The sequence below is a fragment of the Aptenodytes forsteri genome, unplaced genomic scaffold (genome assembly GCF_000699145.1).
Source record: "Aptenodytes forsteri isolate BGI_AS27 unplaced genomic scaffold, ASM69914v1 Scaffold349, whole genome shotgun sequence".
Lineage (NCBI taxonomy): Eukaryota > Metazoa > Chordata > Aves > Sphenisciformes > Spheniscidae > Aptenodytes > Aptenodytes forsteri.
Genome location: NW_008794452.1, coordinates 5,152,768 through 5,178,425, shown reverse-complemented (window position 1 = coordinate 5,178,425; position 25,658 = coordinate 5,152,768). Strand labels below are relative to the sequence as shown.

Here is a 25,658-nt window from a genome sequence, read left to right as displayed (position 1 = left end):
TGCGATCCTCCCCATGACCTTAGCAAGGGGGATTGTGAGGCACTGGAAATTCTTTCACCTAGATGAAGAAAAACCTCGCTTCTCCCATGCGCTGCACACTTCCAGCCTACTAAGCACAGTTTTCCACTCTCTTGCTACCCTTACAAGTTATAGATGAATTGCTAACCTGAGCGGTGGAGGATCTGCTGAGATGACGCCTTGCTCCTTGCCTTTGATTTCTCCAGCGCATGCTTCTGCTGTTTGGTGGTGTTAAGATAAACCTAATCACAGTGTTTATTGTGTATATGCGGTTTAATTGGTGTGGCAGTGATCAAAACCTTGCTGTGACTGTCTTGGCAAAAGGGATTCAGTAGAGCCCATTTCCGTGAATACAGATTTTGAGGTGCTGCTTACCTCTTCTGCCAAACACGTTGTTCTGGCAATAAAAAGGTGTAGTTTCAATCTGATCTCTTGCACCAGCTGTCTCCCACTACAGACCACAGCGTGCAGTGAGGCTTGTTTCAGAAGGCCTGACCTGTTCACACTCTGGTTTTTGGAAACGGAGTGATGTATTTTTGACTTGCTCTCATTCCCTGCGCCCCAGGTGGTCAAAGACATCCCCTTTCAAGTATTAGCAGGCCTTCCTTCTGGAGTATTTAGTACTGAAATCTCTTTGTGGCTCACTGGCTAAACGGCTATGGCCCTTTACTGGTTAGTGTAGCCATAGGGGCTTTGAAGTACGTTTTAGTACGGTCCTTAGAGCGTGATGTGTAACTGAGATTTGGATCCTGTCGATTGATGTTGTAGGTAGCAGGTACGTTGGTCTCTTTGCAGTGGACTGTGGTGACCGTGATACGATTTTCTTTATTCTTTTTTAGGAAAGATTTGTGTTTCATAGAAATTTGCAGGTAAAAGTCACTTGGAAGCCCTCGTGTTTTGAGCGTTTCCATTTCCTTTGCCCCCCTTAGCTCATTGAGATCCATCCATGCCACTTATCGGGAAGGGCATGTGACTAGGTATCACAGGGGCTGAAGGGTTTTGCACGTTGGTGTTGATAAGATAGTCTGAGCACCCTGCGCTGTGGTCAAAGTTGCCCAAGAACAGGGCCCTTAACGTGTAATAGCGGCATTCAGTTTGTGGTGATACTAGGGGTTTTGTCAGAGGCTTGCATAACCCTGCTAGGAAGCTGTGCCAGGTCTTGGTGCTGCCTTTGTTCGCGGATGCCTGTTCCCAGAACAATTGCCATGCTATCGTCTGCTTTCAGACAGCTCCCGCCAAGACTTTATCTTTTAATGCTGTGTGTACCTCTGCATGGCACTGAGCTACTCGCAAAATGTTTCAAATAAATGCCCATTTTGTTCTCCAGAAGGCATGCAGAAAGGACTGCGTGATCCGCATCTGAGAGTGATGCCGAGTGGAGGAACGAACAAATGTGTCCAGATGAGTCCCAGCACACAGGGAACTGAGTGCTGCTTTTATCCTAATTGTTGCGGATGCTGGGAGAGGACGTTTCCTTGCAGAAACTGCACCTTCTAGGAGGCAGCGACCCACAAGGAGATCCATAATCACATAGGGCATCTATCGAGTGAATCCTGTCTCTTACGAGATTTGAGATCTGTGCTACCTGGAGCGTGCCTAGATGTGTGCGGAGGCTTTGCTTTTATAAATTGGTTTGTTGTAGTGAGCAAAGTGAACAATAGGTAACAACGTCTTGTGCGTGTTTTGGGTTAAATGAAATTTGAAATTGTACCTAATTTTGAAAGTCCATTGGGCTCTCGTAAAACTGCACGTTTTTTGAGCCTTGAATCAGCCTTTTTCCATCTTGTTTCGATAGTTTTACATTCCTTCTCTGCAGTGGAAGCTGGGATGCTGCTGATCTTACTCTGAGTTGCGGCCTTGTTTGTTTTTGTGCTGAAGCTATGATTAGCCATTGTCCAGCCACTCCCCTTGAACTCTCAGGGCTGGTGGGATAGTGCATATACATTCATCTTGCATATACTGTATATGGCCAAAAAAAAAAAAAATTGCTGTCCCTCTGGGGAAAAAAAAAAGGTTTCAGTATGGCAGTGGTGGAAATAAATGCAACACAGAAGAAGCTGGTGGTACCAGTGAGCTGTGGTAAGATGAGCACGACCTGAATGTGTTTTTCTTTTCACATAGTTCAACCCATGCATCTAAAGGTTCATGATTCTTGAGTTCTGAGAGATCCTGTGTCTGGTATCTCTTGGTGGGCCCACATCCTTTGGTGGGGGGGGCAGTACACAGTCCAAACCTCGAGCTATAATTAGGAGCTGACTAACAAATATTCTCTGCCTGGTGCTTATGTAAAGATATTTGTCACGCTGGGGGTGGCAGGGAGGGACAGAGGAGCGGATTCATTACTGGGGTGCGAATCAAAACACTGCAGGCACATGCAGCAACTAGCACCCTCCAAGGCTGAGGTGGCATTGCTCAATCCCATTCCCTGGCTCTCCGGTAGGAAGCTGGCTGGCTGAAGGCTGCAAGTCCAGTACTTACCTGCGGCTCGGCCAGTTACGCTGCGTAGTTACGCTGGTCAGATGCGACTGTTGCGGCCAGAGCCTGTACTGGCAACAAGGTGTTAGCTAAGGCATGGCTAATTGAAGTCTTCCTTCTTCTTAGGAGCAGAATAAATAAACGAAGCTGCTGTGTCTTTGCTGGTTTTGTGCAGGTTTTTTTCAGTCGGGAAGCCTTCTGCTGGGAAAAACTTGTTGCATAGGAGCACAGGCCTTAATTACAGTGGCGATACCTGTATTCTGCGTGTTACCCTAATCAGAGTTGACCTAGCTCGTGCAGTTGCTATGAGCAATCTCCCTCGGCCTTGATTTACTATGTGCCGAGTTGTGCGACACGCCACCTGATTCATCGGCTCTGTTGAAGTGAGGAAAGACAAATGGCAAACGCAAATGTTAAGGTTTGGGCACGGGGAGGTGGTCAGGGGGTCCCTGGTTTGGGAAAATGTGTGGACTCAGAAAGCTGAGGATGTGGTTTGATCTTAGCGGTTCCTGCTTGCACAGTGAGCCTAGGACTCATGCTATTGCTTAAAATAAACTTGCCTTTAAAGGCTACTTTTATTCTGTGGCCTGCTTTAAATGCTTTCCTGGGGGAAGGAAGATTCTGCTGATAAAACCTTTTTTTATACTCTTCCCACAGGTAAACTTTAACGGCACTTCCACTTTACAGTGTCAGAAACAGGAGGCACTTGTAACAAAAGTGTGAGGTCCTCCAGTTTATTGCCTTTCTGTTTCTCTTTTTTTTTTTTTAAGCCTTATTTGAGTCCTAAAACTTGCAGCTGAGGAAATGCTGTTCTGGCAAAGCATTAACTGCAGTTAATTTGTCCTCTTTTGTAGTGGAATAAGTGCTATCCCTGGAACAGCTCAGCTAGCTAATGGCTTTTAGAAGTAAAGTACTAAGGATGTACTCCTAATCTGTGGAGCTAAAAATTCAATATGTAAACTGCTTGGGTTGCTGAGTGCATTAATATTGGTACAAATGAACACTGCAAGTCCTAATGATAGCAATTAGTATTTTATCCGATACCTGTGTCTATCTTAATGCTCTGAGAATTAAAAACAAATCCTCCAGTGGAGATTTTTCCCCCATGCTTTTTAGTGTGCTCATAAGTCGGGCTTTTAAACTGCTTCTAAAATAATCCTGTGTCTTGTGAAGCTTTTGTGGGGGGAAGGTTCTCTTAAGGAAATAAAATCGGCTTATCTACTCTGCTATAATGGGAAGGGAAACTTTTTTTTGATGTCTTCACAAATAAGCAGGTTATTGTCTTACATGAAATTCTGTCCTGTAGATAGGCTTAAAATCAGGCCAGCTTGTTGTCTTTGGCCCAGCTGAGAGAGCGGTAATGGCAGGGGCGAATGGATGCTATAATCCCATAAAGCTGTAAGTGCATCCCTTCTTATTGCATGTGACGAACATTTCTTTTGGCTGAAGTTGATTGGAAAAAAAAAAACCCTGGTTTTTACTCAGTTATGAGCAGCTCCTTCAGGGCTGCAGGGGAGGGGATTCAAATGGCTTGGCTGAATGTAGGCAATATATTTATTACCCCTGCCTCCTCCCTGTAAAATAAGGAAGCGGTGTAGGGCTGCAGCAGCAAGTCTGCAATCACGTGTTGTTGCATGTAATAAAAACAGAGTACATTCGAATGCAACCTTCTAAATACCCTCTAGTTTCTCTAGGATTAAGTTAGTAATTCGGAAAGTAGAGGTCTCTCATATCTTGCTGGATACTTTGGGGCAAAGAGGTGCTTTAAAAACACTGAGTGCGTAGTTAGCCAGAGAGCTGAGAAATTGTATTTCATTGCTAACTCATCTTCCATGCCAATTTTCAGGTTTTTTAATCCCTCTTTTTAGTATCCTCCTAAATTAATCAATATAATCCTTCAAACTCTTGTAAGTATGGAATGACTGAAGAAGGAGAAAGTGAGAAATACAGAGAGAACTTTACCCTGTCAAACTGTATTCTTTGTGGAGTGATCCCAGGTTGTTTTTTAAAGCAAGAAAGGGAAAGAAATTCTTCAATAGCTTAGAATTAACATCATGAAAATCTTCTCTTATTTGTTCAAAACTTGGACATACCATGGAGTTACTATATATCACTGCTGGCGTGCACGCTTCTAGCTTGGGGTAAACTTAAGGTAAAATATTTTTTCTTGCATCTCAGCAATAGAAAAGTGAGTCGAGGCAGAGGCATAGTGCCTTGTATATGCGGTAGGCTAAGAGCAGAAAGGCAGATGTTGCTCATTCATCCGTGATATCTTTGTTATGCACCTGAACCTTTTTTGCTGGTAATCTGGCTGAGAAAATACCTTTGTATGTACGCTGGGGTTACTGTGGCATCATGCATTGCAGGCGTGCCATCTGCACTTCTCTTGGGATCACCTGAAGTTCAGAGTTGAGCAGCCTGAATTTACAAACCAGCGTACCGGTTTGATGGGCTCTCAGAAAAGAGAGGACAGAAGGGCTTTTCCAAGGGTTTGCTTATCCATGTGATAGGATGCAAGATTTGCCACTGGTATTCATTGTGCCTAAAAAACCTGATGTTTTTCCTCCCATCCCAGTGGAGAGCCGATGTGCTGCAGAACGCATTGGTTTCAGTGGGGAGTGTGTGACGACAACAGAATGTGCAGTTGGCTAGGGTCTTCTGTCCACAGCGTTTTCCAAGAGCGAGATCAATCTCTTGCCAGATTCATTTATTTTAACTTGGCCATTGACTTAAGTGACTGCTGTCTAGAAGGTCATGTTCCGTTTTGATTTTGGGCTTATAGCTTCCAGTATCCTCCATCTTCAGGAAAAAAAGCACAATCCATTTTATATTTGATGCTGCAGCATTTTCTTGCCATCAGTTGAGAACAGCTATTGAGACACCAGCACATTAGTGGCTCCGTTTCCATCCTTTAAGTGCAGTTCCAAAACTGGATGATATCCCGGCATTAACTCTTAGGCAATGAACCAAAGTCACTGTTGTTGGTTAAACATGCCTTTCCAGGGATTTTTCAGAGAAGATTGTGCAAACTCGATGAAACTTAAGTACCGCCTCTGGTTAGTTGGAAAAGGTAGCTCTTCCCTTAAATTCTAGGGTTAAATCAGCTTTGTGGTGACTGGATTGGAGGACTGGGCATTAGCTAGGACATTGCCTATTGCAGTGGTTTATGTGGCTGTCTTGTTTTCAAGGCTGAAGTAGCTGGTGTATTTTTAAATTTCCCTTTGCCAAGTGGATGAGTGCTAATTTGTCTTCTCACAGCTGAGTGCTGCTCCTTATGAAGAGACCTGGTTTTGCCCAATTCAGTCCATGTCCTTCAGCCTGTGCTGGGACGTGGTTGATACTAGTCCTCCGTCTGGGTTGACACTCTTGTTTTGCTGGAATTTGTCAGCTTTATGTTTGGGTTGCTTAAATATTTTTAAACTCTCTTGCATTATATGCATTTTACTGCTTTTCCAAAGTAGTGAATATTCATTAGTGGCTTTTTTGTAAGCAATCTTGCCTTTTTCCATTGATTATTTGGAAGAACTTGGCTTTTTTTAGGCTGTTTGTAGCCTCTCCAGTTGTATTGAAATGACGTTACCCCTAAATGTGACCTAAAAAAAAAATATATTAAATGCTGCTTCTGTTGTTGACTTGACCCAGAAGTGAGATCTGTAAAGGGTGCTGAGAAGGGAAGTTTTAGCAGCTTTTAATCGAGTGGTTTATTTATATCCATCTTTGCAAGCCGCTCTAAACTCACCAAGAGTACGACAGCATAGGTATCAAGGATGTATTCCTTCCAAGGTTTATTAACAAATCTTTTGAAAGGCCCCATGTACTTTCTCTGTTGTTTGGAGAGTGAAGCTTTGTAGTGCTGAAGATCCCCCCCAGAAAACTCTCCAGCAAAACTGGGAAAAATTAGGCTTGACAGTAGGTTAAAAGGGGAGAAGGGTTGGGAAGATTGCTCTGGGGGTGGCTGAAGAAGCTTTAAAAAAAGTAAAGTAAAATGCACAAACTTTTGTCTGTAACATGCAAAACCCCCCCCCCCCGACACTTGTTTTTGGTCATAGCTCCAAACAAGGTGTGGTTACCTGGGTGGTTCTTATCCCTAGAAACCTTTTTCCAGAGAATTGTACTGAAGACCCCTGTTTTGGGGGAAAATGGCCTTTTTCCCTTGTGTACATCCATTTTCCCCCACCCTGTTCTTCTGAGACTCTTGAAGAGAGTGTGCTTTGAAGATATTGATTAGGTACTTGGGCAGTAATTGCTAGTTTGACATTGTAATTGTTATTGCATCACAGTTTTCTGGGGTTTTTTTTGGCAGCAGCAGTGTTTGTCTCTTCCGTCCTTCCTTTGTATGGAAAGTACTAATTAGATCTTAAACTTAAGGAGTTGCTGAGTACTTACATCTTCTTTAAAAATCCAGCCCTGGGTACTTAATAGACCATCAGGTGGTACCTGATGAATGGTGGCTTCTCTGATGGGTATATTGTAGTAGTTCAGTCTTCACTCATCACCTAATAATTCCTTGGAAAAAATATTGAGATTAACACAACTGCTTCTGTCGGGCCATGGTAAGATCTGGTGATGAGTCTTGGGACTGTGAAGCTTGCACATCTTACTTGTCTGCCCTTGGCCCTTCTCTCTGAATATTTGAAATCTCTCAAGGTGTGTATTTTTATCGGTGGCTCTTGGCTAGAAATGAATGACAACTATTGCCTACCTGTTCTGTTTACAGGAATTAAGGAAAGCATGGGGTCTGCATACTGAAAAGCACCTTTTTAATAGATAATAGACTCATAGACTTTTTGATGCCCTCTTAGTGTGCATTTGAACTTCTCTCAATATCAGTCTCATTTTCTTTTGTGCAGGATGCCATTATTCCCTACAAGGAAATCCTCCAGATGTACTGGGAGAAAGCAACGAGCTTTGTGAATGCACAGTGCAATGGACTTGAACCTTGGCAACTGATTGGGTTGACATTTTCTTCTACGCTTATAAGTGTATGGCTGCATGGCTTCCTTTTCCAGTCGGAGAGTAAGTATTTGAAATGGGGGATTTTCTTATGTTTGGGGGCAAGGGAAGGCGGGCAGAGTTGTTCCTAAGTAGTGGAGGGAAAGAGGATGAAACAAGGCCAAACACTTGTTAAAACAGACCTTCTGCTGTCAACTAGTATTAACAAAACCCTCTTCCAAATTAAGGTCAAGGCCTGTCTGATCAATGAAACACCTCCATTCCTTCAGAGGGTGCGGTAGGCCAGCCTGAAATGCACCTGCATCTCCTTCCCTTCCTCTCGTCTCCTTTTTGCTTTTGGCTAAACCATTTACTTGTCGCAACACTCTCTTCTTGCTCAAAACCTGGGGCAATTTCTCTGAGAGCTGGGTTCTTGTGAACTTAGTCACTGGTGAAAAGTGTCTGCATAACTCTTGCTCTTGATTGTTTCCCTTCCTGCTGGGGGAGGAGGTGTGGTTTTGATTTGGTGTTGGAGGCATGTTTCATCCTCAGGATGTTCAAGATAATTGCATGTGGTATTGTTGTGTGGATTTAAACACACACACACACACACACCCCCCCCAGCATCTTCCTGTTTTGAGCAGTTTCTGATACTGACAGCTCTTCAGTGAGATCTCTTTTGATGAACCTGCCATTTCCTCTGGCTGTGTGATGGTCAGAGATAACTACCTTGCCCTCAGAGGAGAACATGGTGCTTTGCAGTTCCCACAGGCCTTAGGGTTACACTCCAGTGGCAGTTTGTTAAAAATAGTTGAGTTTTTAACTTGATGTTTACTTCACTGCCTGTCTCTTCCTCAACCAGTCTTTTCTTTTTAAAGACGGGAGTAGCTGAATAGTGGAAACGTCTATGGAAGGAACAAAATGGTATGAAGCTTTTGCTCAATACAGGGTTATATTAGCGTCTTGGCTACTATTTGTACTATTGCATGGTATTTTTTTTTAAGTATTGACTAACTGTTATAAGATCTGATTAGATTGTCTGAATTTTTCAGGTGTTAGCAGTCTTGTCTCACTGTGGAAGTTATTAATTAAACAATGTGCACGCTGAAATGTGCAATAGAAATGTTATTGTCAGAGTGCTAATGAGTATTTGCTACAGAATGTGCCAAACTGCAATTACTGTCCTTCTGTAGCTCTTCAAAATGTACATGAAGTGGCGGGGGAAAATGTAGATAAAATTGCAAAGTCCTAAAATGGTTGATTTTTAAAGTTTGTTTAGTTATTTCTTAGTGTAAGTGTCCTGCTGGTACTCAACTGAAATGCCTGTAGGACTCAAAAGGCATTTTTGGTGGCTACAAAGCATCTGTGTCATCCTGCTTTCATTCCTGCCGTTAGAGCTACCACGGGAGTTTTCTGGTGTTTGTCATCAGTGGCTTCTCTCACTTCAGTATTTGGAATGTGGTGGAATTTCTGCTCTTCCCTCTGTCCATCCCCTTTCCCTGAATCACCTCCTGTTGCATTATGCGTTTCCTATATCGGATGGCCAGGCACCAGGTGAATCCTTGTCATGTTACTGACATGGCTGAACTACTCTTTCCTCCTTTGGTCTGGGAGCCTGTTTCATGTTGCTGAGTGTTTTCATGTTACAGTACTATTCTGGTTTGAAGATGTAGAAAATAGTTTCAAGAAGTATTTTCCCTTTTTGCTGGAGACCTTGCCTTTAGCAAATCCTAGAGTCCCTCTCTTCTCTGTAAAATTCTACATGTGGGTGCAAATTCCCATATAAGTAAGAAAACAAATCAAATTACTGATTCCCATAGATGGCTACTGTTCTGCAAGCCAGATGTTTCTGTAGGCTGGTCCATTTCTGAACCTTGCTCTTTGATATGCTAATCTGTCTCACCATGTGCCCTTGGTCACTGTGTTATTTTAGCCTGGATCAGAAATACTGAGCCTGTGTCATGGGCTGTATCGGAAGTATTGTGCTCTGAGTCCATTTTTTTGTTTCTTGAGTCATTTTAGGTTAATTTCTGACTTTTGTCTTTCAGGTTTAACATCCCGAACTAAAAAACAGTTTTTTAAACTACTGAGAAAAATGCCGTTTATCGGGGCTATAGTAAGTATTGGAACAACTTTTCTTAATATTATCCCAGGTCCTTGTTTCAGCCTGCATAGTGCTGAGACCTTACAGTTCTGTGCATCTTTGCTGTCATGTTGCTGTGATCATAATGATTCAAGGATATAGGTCTGGAAGGCCTTCTGCTGCCACCTGGTTTAATGAAAGTTACAATTTCTACCTGGTCTTTTTGTCATAGTATCACTCAAAAAATGGGGGTACCACCTTTTTTTTTTAACCAAGAATCAGTAAGTGCAGTTACAGAATTTTCCAGTAGTTACAGAATTTTCCAGTAACATTTCCTCGTTGTTAGATTTTAAGAAAATTTTATTTGTGGAAGAAGGGGACAGGATTGAACTTGAGTTGTTCTTCTGAAACAATGTCTTATTCTTGAGCAAGTGTGAGATAACCAGGTGTTTGTTGTGCAACACAGAAAGATAATTTTTTTTAATCAGATGACTGGCCATGATTAGTTTAGAGCTCAGATACCTATTAACAATAGTTAGCATTATAGCACAAAGATAGCAGGTTTGTGTAATCATTAAAATGAAACAAGCTTTAGTGTTTGGGAGATTTTTTTTTTTTGCATAAAAACTTGAAACTACAAATGTCAGCATGTTTTAGCACATTAACGACTTAATGATTGAGAAATGCACAGCTTGGAATATTTTACCTAGTAAATGATGGTATCACACTTGATGATTGTCCTTCTTTCTGCTTGATGAGTTGGCAGATGTACACATTGATTTGGAGGATCAGGTCTGTTATAGGCAATTTTATCAAATGAAAGTAGCAAAGAGGAACTTTTTCCTTTTGCTGTGGATGTGGAAGCTGTTCTCAAGTTTCTCCCCCAGCCCTCTGGAAGGGACTAGCGTCCCCCCTTTATGTCACGTTAAGTGCCCCAACTTTTACCTTCTGACTTGAGTAGCCTTTGGTGAGATGAATTAATGACTTGTTCTCTTCTGCTTATATTTGCTGTCTGCCTGTTAGAAAAGGACACCTTCCAGGCCCCTTGTATACAATCCCTATTTTGTCCAGACTTACCTTCTCAGGGCTAGCACTGTTAAGCTCTCCTGTGCCAGAGGACTCCTGGTGTGTCCTGTCTGTGTACTGTTTCCGCTCTTAGGTTATCAGGTATCAGCCTACCAATCAGTTGCTTACAGGAGGCCTTGACTTTGAGGCATTCCAATGTCCAAAAGTCTTTAAAGCTGATGATATCCCAACACCTGTGTTGCCTGGAAGAAGAGTCTCTGCTTTGGAATGTGTTGTGAGAAGTCTGGGCCTCCTGAATGTAAAGTGTGGGTGGGAGGAAGGGAATCTCCTAACTGTGCCTGTAGTGGAGATTTCTTTATTGTTTTTCTCTATTTCCATGAGTTTGTAAACCTTGTGTATGATGGCAGAGGAGACAAGGTACAAAATAGAATGCATCTGAAGACTTCTACAAATTAAAAACTGTGACTTAAAAAGGTTTGGTGGATAAAAATGCAGTATTTTTGCCTTGAGCTTTGTTTTCTCAAGCATTAAGGAAGGGGCTCAAAGCTCCCACTGCTCATCGATACCCAGTAAAGAACGTACTCTGTCTGAACGTTGTGGTGGTAGTGTCTGTGTTGTTAAATGAAATGCAGCCAGGCAGTGGCCCAAGTGCCACTCTGCAATCGCCCATAGTGGTTACTTGGCACAAATCTGGGCTGTGCCAGCTAGCATTCCTACAGGGAATTCCCAGTGTGGCTTAGAGACTAGTGCATGCCAGTTCACCATTCCAGGCAGCTTGTGTTTGGAGGGAGAGGTTGGTAGGAAGGAAGAGTTGAACTGTGTGGCTGTCAACTCTGCTATGCTTTTTGGTTGTAGAGCTGAAACAGTTCCTATCTATTCTGCTCAATAGTATGGATGTAGCTAGTGAGTTCAATCTTGCATGCACTCAACAATTATTTATAATATAGCCAGCGCCATTGTTGATAGGGTTTTCCTTTCTTTTTAGATTCAAAAGAAGATTGATGAAGCCTTGAATGATGTCACTTCCAGTTTATCCTTCCTGAAAGATGAAAAGGATTATATCAAAGCACTGCCAGAAAAAGGCATGAGCCAGCCTGAAGTACTAGAAAAGATGAAAGAGTACAGCTCAAAAGGTATGAATGTGAGTCCATACTGCAGCAGAGGTGGGTCCGTTTCATAGACCTAACATTAAGACTTACTCTCTTAAATGAGATCTAATGACTCCTGCTCATGGTTTCATCTCAAATATTTCTTCCCTGATGTTCTTTTCTTGCAAATTTTTGTCTGTTTTCCTTCTGGAAGTGACTAAGATCAGTATTCATGACTTCTAATACTGTGTTTGGGTATTTACAGTGAAATTCCGTTCCTTCTCAAAGAGTTCTAGACTGATGATGGGAGAGCTGAGGAGAAGAGAAATACGGAGGAAATTATTTGAATGCATTTTTGATTACATTTCTGAGCAGTTGCCTTGATGTTTGACTTTTACCAGAAATGTGTTTTCTGTGAAACCCCAGGGAATACTCATAATAAAAAAAAAAAAGCTTCCAAGCAGGATTTTAAGGGAATTTCCAAGACGCTCTCTCTTAGTCAAAGTCATAATGGTTTGCACCTTGAAAATGCCACTTAAGGAAGGCAAAGTCATGATGTTGTTCTCCTGGCTTGAGTCCACGTAAGCAGTGTGAGACTTAATTTGAGTTGCCTCACTCATGTAAATACCTCCACCCTGATTCATGTACTTATTACTTGAAATAAGCAAATTTGAGGGACTTGCTGTCCAGAGGAGAAGATATGACTGTCTGCTCCTATACCAAATTTGAGAAATGCCTTGAATTTTCTGCTAGAACAGTACATCTACTCCAAATTCAGAAACAAACAGTTTTGCAGTCAGGTATCCTAGAACAACTTCCTTCTTTTCTACTTTTATGTATTGCTTATGTAGCTTCTGTCTGTGTTTTCCCTCAAATGATTATTTCCGTCCTTCACCAGGGGGTTCTTTCCTTTTTTCTTTTCCTATGGCCCCCTCCTTCCCACACACATGCACTCCCCTTTGAAAGTTGCTTGGAAATGAGGGTTGGATTGTGACTATGTTCTCGTTATATATGCTTGTGAAGCTGAGGCCACTGAGTTTTATGAAGGAGGCTAACAATTAGGAGAGGGAGCAAATAACCAAACAAGTGGAAATACACTGCTGGGGTGTTTGGAGGCAGAAAGTTACTTGGTTAGGTACAATCATGTTGGGTAGTGGGTTGAAACACTTTTCAACAGCGTGTGCTGCTGATGCTGTTCCATCCACCTGCTCTCATTTGCTAAAGCTTCAGCGGCATACTGTTTTACATGGAATTTAATTGAGGCACCTGGCACTGTAGGTTTTAGCAATACAAGCTTGGCCTTTCCATCTCTTCTCGGCTTATAGTGGTGATGGGTGTGAAAGTGGCTTTAACTTTAGCCACTTTAGCGTTCAGTTGGTTGGACAGCAGTTTGGGGAGACTGAGTGGGGATTAAGTGGATTACATATTAATATAACTGCTTGCTGCAGCTAGATGTTGTTTATGTGCTGACTCTTTTTAGTCATCATTGACTTGCAGTTTGCTAAGGTCGTGGGATACACGATGCCAGAGGCTTAGCGTTGCACACAGCTATCTCCGTGGCACAAAAATCATATTTGTTCCTCATCAGTGAAATCTCAAAAGCTGAATCCTCATCTGCAGAACTGGTGGGAGGACTTCTCTGCTTTCTGAGAATGGCTGTGTTTGTAAGCAGTGTGCTCTTCCTTCTCTTTCAGGAGATGTACGTTGGCAGGATGGGAAAGTCTCTGGGACTGTGTATAGTGGTGAAGAGAAACTCACCCATCTGCTAGTGAAGGTAAAGTGCAAGCAGTCTAACTTTGCATCTTTGCAGATATCCTTAGCATCTTCAGGGTGACCAGAAACCCCTCAACACTGTTGCAGCATCTTTCAAAATAAATAGGGAAGATCCGAAACTAAGACTGCCCAACTATGAAGACAGAGCCTAGGGTAAATGTAGGTGGAAGGGGAATTATTAGTAAAGCATTTGGGCAGTGTAAAGCTGGCCAAGTGACCGTCCCTGCGAAAACACAGTGTAGAGATAACTAGGATCCAATCAGATGAGATGTTGTTTTGAGTAAGAGAGAAAGAAGCTGGTTACAAGTGAACTGGAAACTGGTACTGACCTTCTAATTCAGGGAATGGTAGAAGGCATAAAATTGCCATAGACCAGCTTCAGCAAGCCTCCTGACAGATATGCCTTTGCTGCAGGCTGAAGTGAAAGTATCCTTGGCTGTCCTGTTACTGGGAAGCTGTGGGACTTTGGACTGGAACAGCTTCACTGAGCAAAACTGAGTTCCTCTTGGTTTAAGCAAAAAAGACGTTTGTAAACTGGTTTTGGTGGTCCAAATCTTGCAATGATGTAGCATTGGCATGCTTCAGTGGCGTCTTTGTTAGGTCTGTTTATCTACTCAGGAACTTTTCCCTTTGAGAAGGTTGGAAAATAACCTAAACAGCCCAAAGGTCTGTTTTCAAATATATCTACTTCAAGAGGGTTTTTGCTAGAAAGGGAAGTCTAGCCTTCTTGCTCCTGGGAACAGCTTTTATAACAGCTGTAATGAGCTCTATTTGGTGGTTGCTATTGGTGTTTTCTTCTGCTCATTGACATTTTCTGTGCCACTTCTGGGAAAACAAAGCTCCAAGCAGCCTTTCTAGAGGGGCCTCAGCTTGGATTGAGTGTTGTGGAAACATTCCCTCTGTTTGTGCTGATTACTTGCTGGTTTTTCTGCTGTATTTCTTTTAACATCCTTGCAGTTGCTTTTTGATCTCAGCTGCAGGAGGTCGGAACTGGCCTGTTCCAGCCTTATCCTGTGAGCCCACAGTTGCAGAAGGAGCATGAAATACTGGTTTCCATGGCCACTTTTGTTGCAGTGTGGGTAGACAGTTGTGCTTTTCTAGCTGCTTCAGAATTCCCCTTTAATAGTAAACTTGAAAACTAGTTCTGCAAAGTAAGAAAGTAAGTTTTTTGGCCTGCTTTGTGTAAAGCAATCATAGGGTGCGTATTGTGTTCTTTTTAAAAAAATAGCTAAATGATTCAACCTGTCTTTACAAAAAGAAATATTGTGATGTTATAGAATCACTCCGGAGGCCAGAATGCCCTAGAAGAACAAGCGAGGTTTTTTTCCCCCTCAGCCGTAGCTTCCCAGCTTGTGATATTTACTTGCAGCAGGAGTTAAGTCCAAGGAGATCTGCAGTATTGTCTATGGCTAAATATAGCTGATTTGCTTATACAGTGTGTATGGTGAGTTCCCAAATCTGCACTGATAATTCAGTGCTTCATCTGCAAGGCTAACTTTCTGTCTTTGTTTTCTGAAGGTGTATGAAGAGTTTGCCTGGAGTAATCCTCTCCATCCAGATATATTCCCTGGTTTGAGGAAGATGGAAGCAGAAGTAGTGAGGATTGCCTGTACGCTCTTCAACGGGGGCCCCAACTCTTGTGGTGCTGTAAGTAGCCTGTCTTCAAGTGTCTCATGAATGTTTTGGATATTCCTGACTTTGATTTAAGTGTAAATGCACCTTCTGCTATCCGGCTGAGGTCAAGCTCATTCTGGCATATGCCATGCCAACGTAAGCTGTACGGAAGACGGTTGCTAATTGCTCTTCTTGGTGAAGCTTTATGAGAGACAGTTTAACTAGACAAGACCATTTACTTCACCTTTTTTCCACACTCTTAAATGATACAGGCTTGATGGCAGTTGGAAAAGAGAACCAGTGTAATGTAGCCTGGCTGGTTGTCAGTGGGGGATGGTGAACAGAGCAGTGTCACTTTGAGTAGCTCCCCTCAGTTTTAATCTCTGAACTGAAATCTGTGAGCCTGCCAGAATGCTAAGATTGAGGACAAAGCCGGCTGGCTGGCTGGTCACCAACAAGCAGCTTGAAATATTGGTGATCAAGCAGGCATGGCACGTATTGTCATCTGTCCAGCTGGAAAGCTGTCTTTCCAGGCTTATGTGGCCTTCCAGTGTGCTAGGGTGGAAACCAATTTTAAAGCCTTGATAGAGTTCCTAGCAAGAATCCAGGTGTGTGTCCTTAAATTGATGATGATTTCAAAGTTGGTCAAAGAGCAAAAGTTGTGAACTTGCACCGTGAATTATTGTTATAAAAATGAGCCGTGCTTTTTTACGCTCCTTTCTCTTGCTTTACCTTTTTGGTAAGGATCCTGAATTCCTTAAGCAAAATTCTCTCCCTGCTTACATGGTGCATGGGGCAGTGGGGTCTTATCTCCTAGCATGGTGGTCAGGTGCAGCTGTGATACAAACAGACTGCTTAATGGCTTGCGAGAAAGTAGTTCCATTTGTGAGAAGGATCCAGATGAGATTTTTCAGAGGCTGGGCATGAGGTGATTGCTGTCTGTAAATATGCTAGGTAGGGAGAAGGCCAGCAATTGTTGAAGATCAATATGGGAAGGCAGTGTTGAGACGAGGTTATGAAGTGAACTGGCCTTGAATGGGCTTAATCTGACAGTTGGAGGCTTGGTTGTGTTAAGGAGGTAAGTACTGGAGTAGCCTTATAGTAGGTGTGGTTGGGACCAAACTCCAACTGGATTGAAGATGAAACTTGACTGTGCAGTGTCTGGGAGTATAAGACGTGATTGCTTTTGATAGCAGGAGGTTTCACCCTGTGACCTGACTTGTCTTCTCGGGACTGTACTCCTTGTGCCACCTTCAAGTTTAGAGAAGGAACATGTCTCTTTGCTTATAAAAAGCATTTAACCTCACCTCATCTCCTTCCTGGTTTGTAGTGCTGAGAACACTGGTGAGATTATCCCTGGAGTGGGGAAGAGGCTGGGTCTAAAGCTGTTGAAACTCATCTTTATCAACAGTTGAGATATCAATTGATACGACAGTCAGATAGCTCTGTGACACTTATCGTATGCTTGGAGAACTTTGCTTGCTGAAGCCTGCAACGCGCGTTCAGTTTTTGTTACGTGAAGCATGTATTGTAAAAGTGTCAACCTTGGCCCCGTGTGCTCTTTCACTGAAATTTAAAAGTAGAATTGCCTAAGAGGAGAGGTTCAGAACGGGTAAAAAACTGCTCCAAAACAATCAGTGATCATGGCCAATGTGAGACCTCCACAGATGCTCTCTGGGGAATCCTGCTTTTTCCTCTGCTCTGTTCTTCTTCCCCTCCGTTCCGAGGATTGTGCTGCAAAGCTCCAGCTGAGATTCAAGCAGAAGCAAAGCAAACGGGGAAGCGTGCAACCTGCCGTGGAGTTACATTCTAGCTGGTTGAACAGTCAAATTTACAGGGTGAGAGGGAGGGTTGAAAAGTTGATTGGCCGGAAACATAAGATTAATTGCATCCCTGTAATTATCTTGTCCAAATGAGTCTCTCCAGTGGACTTTTTGTCTTCCTCCCACGTTGCCCTTCCTAACTGTGAAGTGTCCAGAGTTGCTAATCATTGATGGAGACATGTGGGTGGATATATGGAGGTCACATGCTCTTTAAGCAGTTGGGCTCAAAGACTTATTTTCTTCTCCCCAAAACAGAATTAACATTTCAAAATTATTTCTGGAGGCTTGGACAGTTACAAAGTAATTTTAAAAGAGCATTTTTACAAACTGATGCTATGCTTTCTGTCTCTGGAAGGCCCTGCTGTAGCTGATCGCTCAGACTGACGCAGTTACGCTTCAGTAATTGGTGAGGCTGTAAAACAGAGAGGGTGCAATGCTGTGAGTTATCTTTATCTTTAAATTGATCTGTTCAGGAGGTGCTGCTGGCTTTTTCTACTGAGAAGGCTTCCGGTTTACCCGATTCAACTTTTGCAGTGTTGTAACTAAAACAATTTTTTTTTCCTGAATTTCATCACTGCCATCTCCAAGAAGCAATGTGTCTTATTGCCAGGTCCCTGTCTGCTGGATTTGCTGACCTGATTTAAGCAGCTGGGACTGCTTCTCCAATTTTGTTGGTGCCTGGTGATGGTCCCTGAAGGCAGATGGAGCTTGTTGGTGTTTCTGGAGAGTGTATCTGTGGCTATGCTCTGTGGAAAACATCAAAAGTTTCTGTCTGTACTTCTCAGTGAGGCAATTTCACTTCCTTTGTGCCCTGATTTCTGTGACACATTGCAGAACAGCGCTTTTTGGGGCTAATTGCTGCTCAGTCTGGGAAAGCAGCACAGTGATGCATTTGTGCTGTTCCCAGGGCTTTCAGCAGCTTGGGGATCCCTGCGCGGTCCTGCCCTGTGTCATGTGGACATCTTTCTAAGCAGGATCTCTGGAGAGCAGTCCTCTGATTCCTCTTCGAATGTTTTTGGTGTGCTTAATAAATGCTAAAATGAAACATGTCTCTTTAGATTTCTGAATGTTAAATCAGATGAGCAGCAGCTCCCATTATTTATAGAAGTTGCCTTTATTTGAGACACGGGGGCTATAATTCTCCTTAGTTTAAACATAGGCATAAAAACACTAACAATGCCCTTGTGGTGGGGGGTGTGCGGGCATGCCTTTTGCCTTAAATTGCACTGAGAGATGTTCCATGTTTTTAAGCAGTTTTTAAAAGTAATCATTTTCAGCAGCGGATGGATGCTTCCTATTTCTCACTAATTACTACTGTTGTTCTTACTTTTAATCGCGTTACACAAGAGCAAAGAGACAGGAATTGGTGATTTTTGGCTCCCAGGAGATTCTAATCACTTTCTTGCAATGATTTGGAAGGACTAATTAAGCTCAGCACATACAGGAGAAGTGGGGGGAGATTGTTCTTGTCCGATGCGTGCATGTGTTCCTGTTCATAAGGTGCTTTGTTTTGCAGTGCTGGTTCTGTGGATTTCCCCTCTAATTTGGGGAGAAATCGCCACTTTTATGCAAGCTTCAATGATGTTTTTTTTTTTTAGTAGTTGTTTGAACTTTAAAAAGAAAGGGCAGCTTTTGAAGTGCAGGGGAAAATTGCGCGGGGGGTGTGCGTGTGTATTTTATGTCAATCTGTGAATTCTTCTCTGCACTTTCTGCAGGAGAGAGGACAGGAGAGAGGAAGCAAAATCAGTAGATGCAAACCTAAGCCTCCTGTAGAAACCATCTTGTCTCTTCTCCCAAATTCTGGGGCTTCCAAACTTTGTTGTAGTGCTGGCTGCACATTTGAAGTAGGACTTTTAACAGTGAAATGTGAGTGATGTGTCTTGGGGGGTCTTAAACTCTGCAGATCTGTCAGGCTTTATCTGTAGTGATGAGCAGGTCACCTTGAGAGAGACAACTAGTGGAATTTACAACCTGCAGGTTTACAGGGGTTTTATGCGAGTCTGCCACTACGTTATGACCATGCAGTGGATTGTGGTATATTTTTACTCTAATGCTACCTTAGAAATAAATTGTAGTTTGCATTCTTATTCACGGGGTAGTTCAGCTCAGTGAAACTTTTGGTCAACTTTGTCTCCAGGGTCTGAATGGATGTGTTTCCTAAGGTGAAAATGCAAGCAAAACTTTAGAGACCACAAACCAAAGTGGTTCTTTCATGTCTGACCATTTGGCAGTGACATGCAAGTGGCATGGCCAAAGAAATCCTAGAATAGGGACCGTACCTCTTACTGCTGTTTTAATGATTTGGAGGGAGGGAGCAATGGAAGGGATATATCGAGTTTAGAAAGCGGGAGGGATATTTTTTTCCCTGTGCTTTCTCCTCTCCCCTCCCATTTGGAAAATAATAAATAAATCAAGAACAAAAAAGTCGGTTTGCTTGCCTTTTTCCACACACTTTGTCTGGCTTTTGAAGATAGCGCAGGGTTGGAAGGCTGCTTAAAACAATGCCTGTTTCCAGTCCCTTTTTCCCATGGCATTGCTTGAGCCTGTGGACTTTATTTAGAGGAGAGAAAAAAAATATTTGTATGAGCCATTGGTGGGTGCTGAATCACTGCGTGTTGGCCAGCTGCCGACATGCTGCAGGCAGTGGGGAAGTTGTATCCTGTGACAGTGATTCAAGCCCTGGCTATAGCAGAACGAGTTTGCTGTTGATAGCTAAGCTGACAAAGCCTCCTGCAAAGGAGCAGACTCCCTCTGCAGGTATAAACTGCGTGGACCAAGAGGGTTTTTGCTGTTGTAGCTGCGCCAAGCTAAAGGTGCTGCTGTAGATCAAGCTGCTCTGGCACATCTCCGTGGCATACACTCATGTTGGTACTGATGTGCCGACTGTGGGCCAATTTAGGAAGCTGATCTGGCTGAAATCCAGCTTTTTGGGTGGATTTTCAGCTGCCTGAACAAGAGTTCTGTGTGGTCATCTGCATTCCAATCTTGGTGCCCGAGAGGAGGATCCGTCCTGGATGCTGTTCCTTAACCTGCATCTGACCAACTGCCGAAAAGCGTTGACACTGACCTCCCTAAAACTGTGTGTGGCTCAGCATATGCATGCAGGTGATAAGCCAAACTTTGAAGGAAGGTTTGTCATATGTAAGGGCAAGATGTTGGTGCTTTGGTGGAAAGATCGAAATGGGAATAAGACTGTGCAGAGGCTGCTCTTTGAGGAGCAGGTTATTTAGATGAGAGTTGAGGTAGGGACTGCTTGCTCAACAAGGAGCAGGCCTGGTGGCACGAACTGTCTGGTGTTCAGTAACGTGAATCCCAAGATCCCCAAATCATGCCTAGCAAAGTTTTCACAATCCATTGCAATATTGTAAGCAATATTGCAAGCAATGTTACAAGTATGCAATAATCCCATTCCTCTTCTCCCACCTGGCAGTAGGAAGGCAATCCATGTTACACCAGCTGTTTTTTTTTCCCCAACGTAATAGCTGACAACTTCCCAGATCTTTTCATAAGAAGGGTTGAGAAGCGAATGACACAGCCCATAAAATGCTTAGGACATTGTGTTCCTGCTACCATCTATTTGCTTCACAATAAATGCAACGATTTCTTTAACCAGTGTGAGGCTCTGTTAGGGTTTATCTGTGACAGCTGTTGCTTTACAAACTACCAAAAAAGCAGAAATCGTCTGTGATGTGACAGTCACTTCCACGCTGCCTGTGGCAGCAGCTGCTGCTAGCGTGGATCATGTTAGGAACAAATGTGGCAGGCTGTTTTGTGTGCCTGTGAACTTTGTTCCTTATCTCTGTACTTAATGTTTAGTCATTGTCACGCAGTCACGCTACTTCTTTGCATTTTGGGGTTTTGCAGCTATGTCAGCTGGGAAAAAACCGAAGAAAACCCAGACTAGCAGATGTTATAAGGCATACAAATGTGAATGCATCCTTTTTATGTTTATTTTTTTTGGGAAGAGGTTAAAAGGGGAAGTTGCAGTTGGTTCAGCAGGTCTGAGGATCAAAATTAGTCTTCCATAAGGGCTATAAGTAGCTTTTGATTCCTCTCTTTCACCTGCAGTTCTGTATACCTGTCCCAGGTACCCCTCATCCTCAAGTTATGGCTCACCCAGCATTAGCAGTAAGTCAATCCTGCAGGCTGCTTGAAAAACCAATCTTACATTTTACTAGGTTAAAATTTTACTTTGGAAGGTTTGTGCCCACACACTTTTCTGTCCCCTGTGTGTCAGAACTCATAAAGGCTGGCCGACAAGAGAGAGTCCTCCCACTTGAGAAATTTCTTCATGTAAAGAGTTTCATTTATTTATTTGCGACAGCTCTTGAGTTTAGTAAGCAATAGTAAACTTGATCAAACAGCTTGTGTGAGTACCTTCTTCTCTTCCACCTCCTGATGCAAACCCCCTTCTTCTCCTATGGTCGGAGTAAAGAGGGCTGGGACAGCATGGGTAGTGGGTTGTGTGGGGAGAGTAATGCAGAAATTCATCCTGCTATAAAATTTCTTGGGTCCTTGAGGACTTACAAGCTCTGGCCTGGTGTTGACCAGACCTAGGCTGGCCTCTGCAGAGAGGAGGTGGAAGAGAGCTCTGTGCTCTGCAGTGTTCTAGGTTCTGGGAAGGTTTTGTAGCTCGGGAGTGGTGCCAATGCTGAGCTGGCTCCGTGCCTCAGTGTGGCACTACTCCAGACCTAATAAACCCTGCTGGACTTCAGTTGACTTAATACAGAATCAACTTTGTTGTTTCCGTATACATGGCATAATTAATCTGTAATCCAGATAAACAATCCCCGGGTAATCAAGAGCTAAGTATGTACTAGTAGTTTCATGAGGTGTGGTGATGTTTGCCAGCTAGTCACTGTGCAGTATAGTCCCCTCTTGTCAGGCTTTTGATGTTTTTTTTTGTTTTCCCTTTCCCCCTCCCCCTTTAGAGGAGTCAACATTTATTTAAATGTGCACTTTCAAGGTGAATGTCAGAAAGCTACCTTGAGCTGTTCAGTGGCTTCTGCTGCCATTGAAACCTGAGTTTTCCTGTACATCTCTTGCCTCTGAAGCACCTCTGGGCAGAGATGCTGTGGCAGTGTCCCTTTGGTGCATTTCTTTTCTGCAACATCCATGTAAGCGGTGGTTTTTCTTGTTTGCTTCTTTTCTTCACGACAGATGACATCTGGGGGGACTGAGAGCATTCTGATGGCCTGCAAGGCGTACCGAGACCTGGCTTATGAGAGAGGCATCAAACAGCCAGAAATGTGAGCAATACTTCCGCAGCTTGGTTTTCGCTTTGGGAGCTTGTGGGACTTACTGTTCCTCTGAGCGGAGGTGGCTGCTAGACCCCAATATTCCTTCATTTCATAGCTCATTACCACCTCCTCCTTGTCCATCTGTGTCTGAAGGAGAGAAACCTGGGTTGAAAGAAGCAGTGCAAAAGCACAGGAACCTTTAAGCAGCCTGTGGGGCATGATGTTGCTGGGGGGCTGTGGTAGCTATGCTGTGCAGATGTTTTTGGCAATACCTGTGTGCTTCTCTAGACAGAGCCTGCTCATATCTGCTTTGGGCCCCTCTCGAGCAGAGATTGTCAGGCCCTTTGAAGTGTTTAAGGGTTTTGATTTATTCAGATCAAAGAAGGTTTAGCCTGAAAACTCTGGGACTAAAGTTGGGGGGCTGATTGGAGCTGAAATGAGGAACTGTGCTAATTGTTATGCTGCTAATAGAGGATTTGCTCTCTCTAGTGTGCTTCTTTTTTTCTAGACTGCATCAAAAATATTTCTCTGGTTAATTGCTTACAAGGGGAAAATGTAAAGAGAGATGAAACACTGGTGTTCATCTTCTGCTGAATTTCTGCGGTTCTTTTCTTCTCTCTAACATTTTTGCATGCTATTAAAGGCCCTGATAAAGATATGATGCCTCAGAAAACAAGGTTAATTAAGGCTGTTCAGCCACTGCCATTCGAGATGGGAGACAGCAAATGTTATGTTCATTTTGTGTATTTATGCTGCTCCTTCCCTTTTGTATCATCTCATATGCCCCTCTCAGGGAGGGTGGTTGGCTGGAGACAGTACAATATCGTGTAATATGACAAGAAATTAGCTTTCTTGGGAATTCTGGTTCCTTGTTCACAGAAGACCATGCAGTGGAATAGAATTACTTCAATAGGTTTTCTCTGTATTGTTCAAGATCTAGTGTCCATCATTTTAATTCAGAACAGCACATGGCCTCTATTCTGTCCCAGAGAGTATTTTCCCCGACGTTTTTCTTTTTTCAGTCTGTATGATTTTTGGCTAGTTGAAACATACAATTGGCCTGTTTGTGACCTGTCTATCACAAATATCTGCAAGTTGAATTTTTTTTGCTCTTTCCCCTCCTGTTCATGGTAAGGCTTAGGTGCTGCCTGGGTTGACGTATGCAATCTGTTATTTTTCTAGGTTGGTCCCGGTGAGCGCTCACGCGGCGTTTGACAAGGCAGCACACTACTTTGGATTGAAGTTGATTCACATACCATTGACCAAGGCTATGGAAGTGGATGTTCAGGTATCACTTTAGGCAGCACAGCACTCTTTCTGTGGGAAATTAGCATTGTACAGCAAATAGCAAGAAATCTACCTATCCAGGTGGCAAATCAGTAGATAGAGAGGGATGAATGCTTCCTGGAAATAAGGAAAAATGGCAGAAGTAAGCGCCTGTCATTGCAGATAAGGTTTTGTTTGAAATAATTGGATGTAAGCAATCCCTTTTTCCTGTGTGATTCATTTAGAATCAAATAACTTACGTATTTCAGAAATAGCCCCATATTTCAGATGAGGGCAAACAGAAGCGTTCTAGTATTTCCAAGTGGATGACTTAAATTACTCAGTTGACATCTGCTGATGGTTGTAGCTCATTGCTTTCCTTTCTATAGGCTTTTGTGTGTTGGTTTTTAAGACCAGACACTGCATGTTTTCACTTTTTATCTTTTTTGGCAGGGTGGCACTTGGTAAATGGAATGTGAGTATCTTCTCTCTTTAAATCTTCAGGCAATGAGGAGAGCTATCTCGAAGAACACAGCCATGCTGGTCTGTTCCGCTCCCCAGTTCCCGCATGGAATTATGGACCCCATTGAAGAGGTGGCAGAGGTAGGGTGCCCCTGGTGGTGTAGCAATAAAACCAGCATGTCCTTCTGTACAAGAAGAGCAGAGGGTGCCAGGATGCCAACCAGTGAATCTGGTGGGAGGAGCAGACTGGTTGGGAGGGTATTAACCAACAGCAGGGTATGTACGACGCAATTTGGAAGTGAGGAGGAATATGGAACTATTTTCTTGCACTCTGTAACTGCTGTGGGAGGGTGGGCTTTAAATACCAGAAGTACCTCTGGGCATTGTCATAAAGCTGTTTGTGTGGGACTGGATTTCAGACTTGAGCTGGTGCATGCAGTGTGTCACAGCAAGGCAAAGTGGCAAGTCTTTTTTGCATGTACTTTGTCTCTGAACTGTCAAGTTTGTGCCATAAAGTTCTGCTGTAACTGAAGGTGTGTATTGTGTACGTGACTTTGAGCTCTGCTGCACCCACTGCGAGACCAACCAGAAGGGCATTCTTTGATATCTGAGAGGAAATAACAGCAAAATAGTCTACCTGGTAAAAAGGCTTTGATTTAGGGCCTACTGGTTGTAGCAAGCTTGGTGCAGAAGTTGGAGGAATGCTTGGAGGGAGTAGGAGTCAAAGGGCCTGAGATCTTACTTTTCAAACATGCCTCTTGATTTTACTCTCCGTGCTCCAGTTATTTATTTTGTATGTAACCAGCCAAGGCCTCTGACCTTCTTTTCATTTGGATCACGCCCTTACACTTTATTGTGGATACTCCTTTCAGACCAAGTTGTCACATCTCTTTGACAAATACAGCAAACTGCCAAAGTGTGGTGATGTTTTTCCTCTTGCTGGCAATCTTCAAATATGTGGAAGGCAGGAGAAGGCATCCCACAAGTAGCCAGCCCTTCCAGATCTCTTATCCTCAATGGCTTGAGAGTGGCATGATGCTCCAAAAGGGTCCAGAAAACATTTAATTGTGAAATGCAGAGTACCTTTTGGTGACTGGAGTTTGGATGCCCTGACCATATCATTTTCTTGCCTGATTGCATGTTACTCACCAGAATCTCTTGTTCACACAGCTTGCGGTGAAGTACAAAATCCCCTTCCACATTGATGCCTGCCTGGGTGGTTTTCTCATTGCTTTCATGGACAAGGCAGGGTTCCCTCTAAAGCGTCCATTTGACTTCCGTGTAAAAGGTGTGACCAGCATTTCTGCTGATACCCACAAGGTAAGAAGGAGGGGAGAAAGGTCTTCCAATGCTTTCATTTCTGTGAAGCAGTTCCTGGTGCCATCCCTGCCTTCAGGCATTTCTGCTCTGTGATGTGGAGGAGTGCTGAAGTGCAGGGGTAAGGGCTGCCCTATTCAGATGCTTTGTGCAATCACCGAAGTACGGGCAAGTGGGATCTTGGTGACTGCATGCAGTGAGTGCTTGAATGTGTTCCTGTGCCCTCCTGCTGCTTTTTAATGCTTTCTGTGCCCCTTGCAGTATGGCTACGCTCCCAAGGGCTCCTCAGTGGTGCTGTACAGCGACAAGAAGTACAGGAGCTACCAGTTCTTTATAGCAGCTGACTGGCAAGGGGGCATATACGCCTCCCCCTCCGTGGCAGGCTCCAGGCCTGGTGGAATCATAGCCGCGTGCTGGGCAACTCTGATGCACATAGGGGAATCAGGCTATGTTGAGGCTACGAAGAGGATCATTAAAACGGCTCGTTTCCTCGAATCAGAGTACGTGTGTGCCTTAGCGTTTTGATCACACTCTTTAACCC

At 43.4% G+C, this 25,658-nt stretch overlaps 1 protein-coding gene across 1 annotated transcript in view; it reads left to right on the top strand.

Moving 5' to 3' along the window:
• The first annotated feature begins 2,039 nt into the window (after positions 1-2,039).
• The window catches only part of SGPL1 (sphingosine-1-phosphate lyase 1), a 28,676-nt gene continuing 5,057 nt past the window's right edge, over positions 2,040-25,658 (top strand). The window contains exons 1-11 of the mRNA XM_009290554.2: positions 2,040-2,087; positions 7,344-7,509; positions 9,474-9,541; positions 11,520-11,667; positions 13,317-13,396; positions 14,914-15,042; positions 21,993-22,081; positions 23,255-23,360; positions 23,843-23,941; positions 24,971-25,120; positions 25,379-25,617. Coding sequence (XP_009288829.2) covers positions 2,040-2,087; positions 7,344-7,509; positions 9,474-9,541; positions 11,520-11,667; positions 13,317-13,396; positions 14,914-15,042; positions 21,993-22,081; positions 23,255-23,360; positions 23,843-23,941; positions 24,971-25,120; positions 25,379-25,617 — 1,322 coding nt within the window. The remainder of the gene's footprint in view (positions 2,088-7,343; positions 7,510-9,473; positions 9,542-11,519; positions 11,668-13,316; positions 13,397-14,913; positions 15,043-21,992; positions 22,082-23,254; positions 23,361-23,842; positions 23,942-24,970; positions 25,121-25,378; positions 25,618-25,658) is intronic.